The sequence below is a fragment of the Trachurus japonicus genome, chromosome 6, assembly GCF_045865225.1.
Source record: "Trachurus japonicus isolate A0001 chromosome 6, Traja_1.0".
In the NCBI taxonomy this organism is placed as follows: domain Eukaryota; kingdom Metazoa; phylum Chordata; class Actinopteri; order Carangiformes; family Carangidae; genus Trachurus; species Trachurus japonicus.
In genome coordinates, this window is record NC_140912.1 from 4268604 (window position 1) to 4280757 (window position 12154).

A 12154-nucleotide genomic window follows, 5' to 3' on the forward strand; every position below is an offset into this window, starting at 1 on the left:
TAGCATAATTCTTGAAATAACAAAAATCTTTTTCATAAGTAACAGTTTTCTATCTTTTTTTCATGTGACGGGGTTGAGTCATTATGCTTGACGACTACAATATCACAAGATAATTGACCAAAATAAACTAAAAGAAGAGAGTCACTGGCCTGTTTCTGTTGTTCTGTTGTCCAAAAGACTTAAGTGATGTCACTTCCTGATGTACATGCTTGTAGGGATCATACCATGGTTTTTATGGGGGGTAGAATCATTTGTGTAACGGGGTTGAGGGGTTACTGGGTACAGAACTAAATAATGTGATTTTAATTAATAATTATCAATTAATGTTGACATAAAATATCACCAACAATTAAGCACAGATATATGTTTAGGTTTATATCAAAATGTATGGACTTTTTTACAGTTTTATTTGGTATATTCAAAGTATACTTTAATTGAAGGCCATCGGGGACATGACAAAACAGGTGGCGTCAACACAAGAACTATATAATTTCTCATAAAAAGATAAAAATTGAAGTAATGTTTTTTACACTGTATTAAAGGAGACATTTCAATGTATCTGTAAAGTTGTTAAAATATAGATTTTTGTAACCCAGTGGATAAAATATATCTTAATAGGTGATAGGGACTCAAATTGCACCGTTTTCATGGAATGACTCCTCTGCTCCTCATTGAGTCCAATACAAATATTTTCTGAGGAAGCAGAACGGCCTGATGTTTTAAAACTGCCAGCGTCGGCAAAATATTTACTGTAGAAACACCAAATCGTACCGAAATTTTCAGTAAGTCCTTAGAGCAACGTTGATCTGTGTTTTGTTCTGATAGGAGTTACCGTTTTGTCATGCTAAGCCTAAATGTGAGGCCGGTGCAGAGGCAGAAAATGGCTCTTTTTCTCCACGTTTCTGTCTGTCTCAGCCTGCGGGGGGCCCTATCGCCGTGGTAACCTCTTTGATCCTCAGGCCAGAGCTCGTTAACTTCATAAACAATCCACCTGGCGCTCGTTTAAATGTTTATAAACACAGACACAGCTAAATCAGACTTACACAGGATGCAGCTACTAACTAACTATGTGTCAAGTCAGTCACACACACACACACAGACTCTAGAGCCAGCTTCATGTGATTACAGTCTCACACACACACACACACACACACACCATGTGATTACAGTCTCACACACACACACACACACACACACACACACACACACCATGTGATTACAGTCTCACACACACACACCATGTGATTACAGTCTCACACACACACACACACACCATGTGATTACAGTCTCACACACACACACACACACACACACACACACACACACACCATGTGATTACAGACACACACACACACACCATGTGATTACAGACACACACACACACACACCATGTGATTACAGTCACACACATACACACACACACACACCATGTGATTACAGTCTCACACACACACACACACACCATGTGATTACAGTCACACACACACACACACACACCATGTGATTACAGTGTCACACACACACACACACACCATGTGATTACAGTCACACACACACCATGTGATTACAGTCACACACACACACACCATGTGATTACAGTCACACACACACACACACACACACACACACACACACAGTTAACCTAATGTGGTTACAGCTCCTCCATATCAGTGCTTATAGAAAGATGATCATGTGTCTGTCTGATCAGCTCTGTATTGACCTTAAGATCGTGGGTTTGAGTCCCATGTTGACAGAGATGGCACAACCCGCAGTAGCTCCCGTGGCCCATTCAAAATTTCCCGAGAGGAAATTTTCTAGTTTTAACATAATACTCTGACAATAATGCACTTATGATGCCTCCTAGTGCATTTTTGTAAAGTTACAGCCAGATTTCTAAAATCCTGCACAGCAGTGGGAATGACTGAATGAAGCTATTTCCTCAGTCTGAACAGCTTCATATGATTTTGAGGGGGTTCAAGGACAAAGTGTTTCTTCGGCTACAGGGTCTTGAGGTTTGTTTTGAGGTTTCACAGTCTGCTGAAAGCTAATTAACCAGTGAGCAGGAGACTTACTGTGAAACCCTGCAAGGCATCTACTGCTCTCACCCAGCCTGAGCACACGCACAGACACACACATTCATACACACATACACATGCTGGACCTTGCCTCCAGAGGGCTGCCTCTAATAAATTGAGGTGGACATAAAATAAAAAGTAATTTAGTTCCACTATTCTGTGATAAATCAAAGCTCATCCCCTCACCGCTCCATCACCGGCCACCACTCAGTCAGGCTGCTCCATGGAGCTCTGCTGTGTCAGGCACTGGTTGGTTGGAGCGTTTCCTAAGCTGTTGTTCACATACACTGCTCTCCTTAACACGAGATATTAATAAAGCAGAGGAGACAACTTATCAATTTAAAACAAATCAATAATGAATATAAATGAATAATAGCTAAGGTAGGGTAACCATCTCTTGGTTGTTAGTTCAATCTGTGTTTCACTGAGGACTAAGCACATTGTAACACAACTTGTGTGAGACTACACCTGGCGTTGATCCGGCTGAATATGGGCTGTTTGGACCAAAGCTTTACAACAAGAAGGATGAATACAAGGAAACACTTCACTGAAATAAATGCAGAAAGGGAATATGATGATGCCATTGACAGCTGACCAAAACCACAATTACAATAAAACAAGGTTTGAACATTTCTGGAAATATTTCTGGATATAAGAACACAACCCAATGAAATATATAAGTTGGGTCTGGTCTTTCTTTTTTTGACATATTTATGTGGAAAACATTTTAATAGGTCACAAATTCAGACCATCAACCCCAAATGACATCCATGTCTATGACTCAACTCTGTGGTCCAAGTTCCAGATGACCCTTCAGCTGACGTTGGTTCTCAGGAGCTTTCATTCAACTCATCAACATTCTTAGTATTAAAAATAAGATGAACACACTGAGGCATCTGACTTCGAGTAAATCACTACACAAGCAACAATAATGTTGATGAGGATAATTGCGGGTTAGAACTGAGCTGCTTTTGAGCAAGGCACCAACAACACCGTGTCCCAGTGGCCATGAATACATGACTGGACTATATGATTAGTGACGCACTATGAGTATGTGTGAATGAACCAGCATGTGGCTCAACTGACAGTTATCAGGTATGAGACAACTGTCAAGAAGAGGATCAGCTTGAGATCATTCAGGACTGAAGCGTAGACCTGTCATTTGAGGATTAAAGGAAATGTAACAGAAATTGGAAAGGTTGATCATTTATATGACACAAGATTTACTACAAATGACTTCAAATATGAAAAGTGAAATAATAATAGACATGTCCCAGTTTTTCTTGTGTTATATTTGTGCCCCTGCCACATTTGATTATTTTCATCTTTTCAGAAATTATCTGATTTTGATGTATCGAAAACAAATGACATAGGCTAATTTCTTTCTCTCTTTTTACACAATGAATTAATGGGTGATGTTATGGTATGGTATATGATGTCACCAACTGATGAAGAACGAATTATCCCTCCAAGTTTACTATAGAAAATAAAGATTATTTACCTTGTGCATCTTTGCATCATGTCAGCTTCTTGTAGAATCTTCTTCAAGCCTTCATGTGTCATCACAAAATAAAATTATTTATTTTTTCCTTAGTGCGTGGATCGGGAGCTTAACCATGTCCTAACTGTTGTGTGTACTCTACACAGCGCTGTGCCTCGCTCCTCACTGGACACTTCCACACACACACAGACATGCACACACAAACTCATGGGAAGCGGCACTGCCTTCAAAATAAAAGTGGACACATATTACAGATTCTAGGATGAAGTTAAATATAATTTGATTAGTTATATTAGATTAGCACTAATTAAAGATTATTCTGTAAGTGAAGCCAAAACTTAATTTATTGATATCAACATAAAACAATGGAACACATAAACCAGTGGATAACTATGAATCTGAAATTATAAGGATTTGGAAACCAGCCTACATGTCAAGGTGACTAGAACAGAGGTGTCTTCACTCAGCCCACATGAAGGAATGGTATCCCACATGTGTTATACAAACTGAAAAGACTGAAGGGGGAAAAAAAGGAAAATTCTGATAAATGATCGTTTTATTTTGAAATTCACAGGAGGAAGTTATGTATTGTCTACACCGCAGCTTGACAACTGATCCTCACAGTGCCCTCAGTAAGCATCTCCCTCCTGTGCGCTCTAGCACCATTGTTATGTCTCAGGGTAATTTACAGGAAGAACATCAAGATACAAGCAAAATGAAAATTTGTTCCATTACTCATTTATTTACACAGCAATATGATGGTCATAATATGCAGCCTCTATTGAAATCCTGATCTCCAAAACTGAAGTGAAACACCTTTGGGATGAGGTACAACAGGAGATTGACAGTTTGAATGTGCAGCTGACTGATGTGCTGTGATGATGTGATGCAGACCTGACAACATGGAGCAGAGGAAGGTTTGACCATCCCGTGGAAGTTTGATGCTGTTTGGAGAAAGAAGGGATGAACTACCCAGTATTACTATGGTTTTACTAATAATGTGCTCAGTGAATGTGTATGTTCACAAGTCCTCAATACAGTAGGAAAGAGTGTGTGATCATGCCTTAAGAAGTGTGCTTAACTTGGTCCAAAAATATGTCAAAAATACTCGACTGCACATGATTTCCTTGTGATAATAGTCCCACTGTAGGCTACAATGAATTGTAAACCAGAGTTCAGAATAAATAATCATAACAATACACACACACACACACACACACACACACAGAGAGAGAGAGAGAGAGAGAGAGAGTCTCCCATCAAACTGTCACTGCTGCCATCTAGTGACTTAAAGCTGGAAGGAAGATTCACTCCGTAGATCATACTGAATGTGTACATTCATTCATGGTTAATAAAAAGTATAAAGGTCAGCCCTGGAAAATCGTGGCTTATACAGTATGGTGTGAAGTCAACTTTACTAACATTTGTGTAACCTGTGTAATATTTATTATAGCCTTTCTTTTAGTGTTGTAGAAGTCATGGCAGTTGCCAGTTGAGTCTGACAGTTAATGAATATACTGCCTGCCCTCCACAGGTAGTAACATTTTCTTTCACACCCTCAAGTCACCACACACCAAAATCCATATGGCAGAAATCGCCACATCATTAAAGGGCCAGTTCATCTAAGTGTCCATCCACTTATATTCTGTCCTCATCATTACAATGTCATGAGATTTTCCTTGATGCAATACTACAAGATACTTCTATGAGACAAAAAATGATACAAAAACACAAATTGACTAAATCGATTTAAAACTGAGAAAAGTTTTGTTTGTTTTTTTAAGATGCAACAAAATCTCTGTAATGATCTTTTTTCTTATCATTTTAGTCTATGACTTCTTCTGGGATCATTTCCGTCTCTGACCTGAGTGAGAGGTACTGTAATAGAGAAATAAATGATGTGTGTGATGACAGAACTGGGGGGTTATAAAAAGTTCATTCTGATTTACTGATCTTTCCAAAAAAATATTTTAAATCATTATATTGTTTGGTTGTCTGCTCTGTAACAGGATTGGAAAGTTTAGTGAAATGTTAAATGTGTGTTTTTTTCCGTTTAAGTAAGCTTTTTCGATTTGTGGTTCAATAGAGAAATGTTACAGATGTTGGCAGCCTAGAGATTCAGGAAGTACATGTTTACAATATACTGTATCTCATGATGTCCTCTTTTTGTTGCCGCTGTTGTTGTTTTCTGCTTTTTTCTTTTCTTTTCTTTTCTTTTCTCTTCTTTTTCTCCCCTTTACACTCTTTGCATATTTACGTATTTATTCACTTTGCTGATTGATTGTATATTATTATTCTCTGTAGGTTCACTGCAATTGTTTACTGGTGGAAAATATATGATTCTGTAACACTAACTTGTCAAGCTTGCAGAAAGTTGAATAAAATTTGGCTATAAAAGAAAAAGAAGCGTTTTTGGGGAAGAAAAATCAGCTGAAATACATGGTTTATATGTGTTTTAGTATTCCTGTGGTTTAAATCAGGTGTGAGATTTTTCCCCCTTTGCTCCTTCATTTTCCTGACAGTTTTCCCATTTCCCTCAAAACATGTTGTATGGATATATTAGATTCTGACCAGGGGCTGGTTTCACAAAGACAGACTATGACTGTGGCTTAGATAGGACAAATAGTCCAATTGCAGATCAGTCATCTATGTGCTACAATAGATACTGTGACAATTAAGATTGAAATGTTTGTTACAAGTTACAGTTACAAGGATATGTTACTTTGCACTCAACAGAGTGAAACAATAAGGAGGAAAATGAGACACACTAGATGAAAAATGCAGAAGAGCTGAAGGCCGCTATCAAGGCAACCTGGGCTTCCATAACACCTCAGCAGTGCTACAGGCTGTTTGCCTTCATGCCACACCGAAATGATGCAGTAATTCAAGCAAAAGGAGCCTCAACCAAGTATTGGGTGCATATAAATGGACATACTTTCCAGAAGACCAACAATTCTTTATTAACAATCATTTTTTAATTGGTCTGATGTAATATTTTCTAATTTTTTGAGATACTGGATTTGGGGTTTTCATTAAATATAAGCCATCATCATAACGATTAAACAAAATAAAGACATGGAATATTTCAGTCTGTGTGTCTTGGACCTATATCAGGTATTTCACTTTTTGAGTTGAACTATTGAAATAAATGAACTTTTCCATGATATTCAAATTTATTGAGATGCTCCTGTATTTACTCTTTGTTGGATACAAATTTATTTTGTAACCTGAAAATAAAACCACTGCAAAACATTTTCCCTTGAACACACCTCAGGCTTCATTGTCATCAGCTGTGCCCACTTAATTAATGAACACACCTGTGAGAGTCCTTTAAAAGAAGCTCCTGAGGCTCCTGAGGACATAGTGCTTGTGGAAGACTGTTGTGCCAGTAGCAGGTGAGACATAGCGTTTGCTTAATGTTCATGAGTTTATTGTCCATTTTTCTTTAATGTTAACAGGAACGCTATTGCCTGTGCTTCATCTCTGTAGTTTCTTGGAGTGAAATTGTAGGGCAGACATCTTTAGTTTATCCACCTGCTGTACCATGATGGTGTAAGTAGACAACTGACTTTTCATGAATATGTTCCTGGCTTTTAAAAAAGTTAACGTTGATGTGTTTGCAGGATCTTCTGGATTCCATATCTGCTGTTTGGAAGCATCACTTGTAGCCCTGTGTTAAAAGGTATGATATTGCTGCCTACTCAAGACTTATGGTGCTGCAGTTTAATGACTCTAATTGCAAATGTTTTTCCCAGCCCATGGACCACAAGCTGCACCAGTAGCTGCCTCAGAACCTGTGGAGGTGCCACTCCCATACCACCCCGGCACCAATATGGCTGGGGGCAGTGGGGTCAATAGTGGCTATGCAGGTTACGGGGTTGAGGCCCAAGGAGCCCCTGAGCATGGTGGATCTGGGGTTTACACAGCCTCTCATGCAAGTGGGTACCAAGGCAGTGCTCCAAGTGGCAGCTATTATGGCTCAGCAAGTGGATATGGAGGGAGCAGCTCTTACGGGTATGTAAGTCATCAAGATGGGGCCAGCTCTGGATCTGATGGCAACGCTGGCCCTGAAGCCCCTCAACCAGTTTTCAGTGACGTGTCTGACCTGGAGCCAGTCTCCTCATTTAGCTCCCGTTCACGCTACCAGCGAGGAAGGTTAGTGTTTGCTCAAACCCGCTACAGCCCAGGAGAGCCAGCTCCCCTTGTCATGCCAGTATACAAACTTGTCAGGAAAACTTCAACAGAAAGTGGCCCTGCTGCAGCTCCAGCTAAAGGTGGCTGGTAGAGACCTTCCAGGTAAGATGCAGTTAAATCACACCATAGTTGCTATATATCTTTTCTCTCAACGTGCCCATGTTTTTGTCTTTCAGGTCCCCAATGTTTCTTCTTGATGACAACCTGATGCCAATAAAAATGTTTACAGAATCTTGTGCCTGGTCTTGACTTTACCTCAGTTAAATATGGCTGTAGTTAAAAGTGGACCTGTAACACTTAAGGCGAGGCTTTTGCTGTCTGACACAGAACAGTGGTTCTGGTATACAACCAATATTGTCTCAACTCCAAGACTGGTTATTGGGATGGAGGCTGCACACACGGCGTTGTTGCATTTCCTTGAGTTATTCTGTCTTCAGGTCCTGGTTGCTTCAGGTAGTTCAACTTCAAATTGCCTTAATGCTAAGCTTGTAAAATAGTCAAGGTGTATATTACAGGTCTTTGACAACCCACCTCTGAACCCAGTCTTGTGAAGTTTCAGCCTGGAAAGAACTTGGAACATTTAGGGCTTCCCCACCACATGCAGTGCCACTTGTTTATCTCACTGAGAACATCAATAGTCTAGTCCTACTGTTGCACTTTAAGCCAGTTGCAAAATGAATAGCATTACTTTGCCTGACTTGAGGTAAACAGGCTACAGGGGCCCATGTAATCTGGCTGTACTTCCTGAGGAGACTAGTGCACAAAGCTGCTGCAGGTGTTCTATCAGTCTGTGGTTGCCAGTGTGCTTGAAGAGGGTACAGAGACAGGACATGACACGATGGCACTTTATGGTGCACAGTATATATCAATCAAGACTGTATTAGACTTCACAGGTCCATAAAAACAAACATTTAAAAGAGACATACCAGTGTTTCCACATGGCTGACTGGTATCTCACTGCACTGAGACCAGGATTGGACAACAACATTAAAACAGAATTATGTGTACCATTCAGTCGACAGATTAATTTATACATCAATTTCCGCAGCAGAGCATGAAATGAATTCACTTGCAGTTGACAAAATAACTCGCTTGCACTGCTCCACCTAGGTTTCCCCATCAAAATACGTAGGCAGTCATTGTAGGCAACCTGAAGTTTGTAAATACTTGCCTTTTTAAACTTAACCCATGGGGGCAGTGTATAGAGGGGTACAGTAAGCTCTGAAGAGGTTGGTTTTAACATCATCTGAACACCAAAAGAATTTACGTTTTACACGCCGCTGCCTGTACATATCATCATCATCAGACAGATCATCAGTGATCACGTCCCAAATAGGCCTATTTAACCTTATTACAAAAAGGTCTATAAAACAGAGGCTACTCAGCCATATATAATATATATATATATATATATGTGTGGCTTTTATGCCTTTTTTTTTGGAGCACCTGCCCTTAAAGGTCTCTGTCTCTGTGTGTGTGTGTGTATTAGATAGATAGATAGATAGATAGATAGATAGATAGATAGATAGATAGATAGATAGATAGATAGATAGATAGATAGATAGATAGATGGGTGGGGTGGGGGGTATTATGGTTTTTTAATCAGCGACAGAGATCCATATAGCCTACTATTTGTTTCTAACGTCACTTTGTGGACCTAGACTATATCACGGTACAGGCAGTGCTGCTATCTGGGCCTTAGACCTTTTCAGTTACTGCTCTCTGACCACCCCGCCTGTCGAGTCGCTACCATGGATGTATTATACGCTACCCGATTTGCAACTCTACCCGATTTGTGACAGCCACGTACGGCAACTCCACTTGGACAAACTTAGTTGAATTGACTTAGGATCACTGCCCTACATAGCAAAAGGAGTCCGCCGCGGATGTAGCGCGGCTTCCGGAACGGACCCGCGAAACGGACCCGTATCGGAGTCCACTTGCACTCCGTGACGGATCCGCTACGAAGGCGGATCGTGGACCCGTCCTGGATCCGCATCCGCGATTTAAATCATACCTCCGCGGCGGGTCCGTTCGGGGCCCGCAAATCCGCCGCGGATCCGCAACAGACTCATAATAACCTTCTGGCCCGGATCCGTTTGGGACCCGCAACGGACTTATAAAATACCTCTGGCCCGGGTCCGTTCGGGACACGCAAATCCGCCGCGGATCCGAAACGGACGCAAAAAAAACCTCTGGCCCGGGTCCGTTTTGGACTCGTTCATCATTTTCAAAATCTCCATAAAATAGCTTAAACTAAAACTATAACTATGCCTAGCCTAGACTTCTACACCAAGCTTAAATCTGCATTGCCTTGCATTTTTAACCCAACACTATTGTCAATATACAGAAAAGGTTGAAGTCAAGACATCAATTTACTGTACAAAATGAGGCTACAACTTCAATGAAATGTGAAGCTAAAATATCAGAAAATGAATAACTGGTGAACGACAAGAAGTTCAATACAAATATTGTTTATTCTTTTAAAGTACATGCTACTGGGGTTCTCGCGTGGATGGAGGCGGGACACGTCTCCTCGCTGCACAATCTGCCGCAAGGTGGATGGCGTGTTTGGTCACCTCGTCATCTGTGGCTGACCTGTCACTGTATTTTTTCTTACAGCACCTGTAATCAAACAGACAGATATATAGGGAGTCAAGGTCATACCATGTTTAATTTCGAGCAAAAAGAAAAAAAGACATCAAACGTTAAAAAAAAAAAAAAAACAGCTGATCGCTTATGTGACAGGGTGAGGGTAAATAAACACAGCTGATGTGAGCGCAGACCTGTCAAAATGCCCTGTCCTGCGTCAGGTGTAACTTAATATGAACGCGGCTCAAAGCGCCTCTCACGGTGACCAAGCTCAGATAAATACATTGGATCAGCTGTAGTTTATCGCGTGTCCTCCCGCATAAAGCCGCAATATACCGGAGCTCCTAAAAAAAAAAAAAAAGAAAACGCTACGTGCGGCGGAGCTAAAAACAGCTGAGTTCTCCTCTACTACAGCTGAACAGCTGACATGTGGTCAAGACGTACAGAGACCTGTCACAGTGTCACCTAAACTTCAACCTCAGACTGTCTGCTTCCTAGATGATCACACAGGGAGAGCATGAATGTGTGATGAGTTGTGTTACAGAGTCCTGTATCAATGTTTAGGCTTATTCGTCAGTGCTTTATGTTGTCATGATAATTAATAGGCCTATATGCTGAGAAATAAGATTGTAAATAAAACAAATCCTACAGGGAAGACGAATTTATGTTTAACGAATCAAATATTGTTTTGGTAGGCTAACTGATAATAAATAGGCTATGTTTAATTCTCTCTCTCACACTTTGAGAGTTTGCGGTGCTGACGAATGTAGTCCGGTTAGTTGGCTGGGGTCACGAAAATAAAGCGTTTTACTTCTCAAAACAATATGCGTTCAAAAGAGTGATACATTTGCATCACAAAACCGTTGTCCACAAAAAAGTCTGACCTCACAATCGCTTGCTGCTATTTTCTCTCCCTCCGTATCACTGCGCGCTGCCGCCTCTAGACGGCTGTGCGCATTTCCATCAGCTGTTTCATGGAGTTTATTGCTCGGATAGTTCACGTAAACATATTTGATTATGACACAAGTGATGAAGCCATCCCTTGTTTTAGCACAGAGCCAAGGGGAGACCTTTATGAACCTGATGTGATGCTGAACCTCATCAGATAGAGTTAGAACGGGCAGACACAGAGAGGAGGGACAGGGAAGCAACAAGCTGAAGTTAGACCACAGCTGTGACAGACAGGGTGACCGGGTGATGATCAGTAATGCAGCGCAGTCCGTGATGGAAGATCAGCCGGACAAATGTACACACTATCGATTATTATCGATTATTTTTTCTTGCCGTTATAAAATAGCGAGTCTACACACCAGCCACGTCCACTCTGTTAGCTGGCTCAGCTGACCGGTGGTCAGATGGTGGTTAGATCTTCACATGTTGAACAAAGTGCATCCAAACGCCAGGCTAAAGAAAGAGCGAGGATCCTCTGACAGCTGCAGGTGAGCTACACGTCAGCTGGCTGCAGAGGAGTGCTGTTCTTTTTTTTTTTTCCAGCAGCACCATCCTTGGAGGTGATGCACGCTGTCTGTATATTTGTTGGTCTGATCTTCCACCATGGACTGCGCTGCAACGATCACTCTTCTCTGCTCTAACCTCTTTCCTACAGTCTATGGAACTCCATCTGATGAGGTTCAGCATCACATCAGGTTCATAAAGCTCTCCCTTTAGCTCTGTGCTAAAACAAGGGTATAGATAGATATCAAAAGACCCGAACTATCCCTTTAATGAAAAATAAACACACACTTTGATATTAAGAGCACTACCATATTATCCTACAACTTAGCTGACTGTA

General features: G+C 40.9%; 1 protein-coding gene across 1 annotated transcript; it reads left to right on the forward strand.

Annotated features, from left to right (window-relative positions):
- Positions 1 to 6872: 6872 nt before the first annotated feature.
- LOC146985402 (uncharacterized) lies at positions 6873 to 7872 on the forward strand. Its single transcript, XM_085780551.1, has 4 exons — positions 6873 to 6971; positions 7066 to 7128; positions 7200 to 7258; positions 7332 to 7872. The coding sequence occupies exons 2-4, from the start codon at positions 7121 to 7123 to the stop codon at positions 7859 to 7861; spliced, it is 597 nt and encodes a 198-aa protein (XP_085636677.1). The 5' UTR covers positions 6873 to 6971; positions 7066 to 7120; the 3' UTR covers positions 7862 to 7872.
- Positions 7873 to 12154: the final 4282 nt, after the last annotated feature.

Coding starts and splice junctions, on each gene's coding strand:
- LOC146985402 (XM_085780551.1), top strand. Junction 7,259..7,331: donor TTGTAGCCCTGTGTTAAAAG/GTATGATATTGC, acceptor TGTTTTTCCCAG/CCCATGGACCACAAGCTGCA.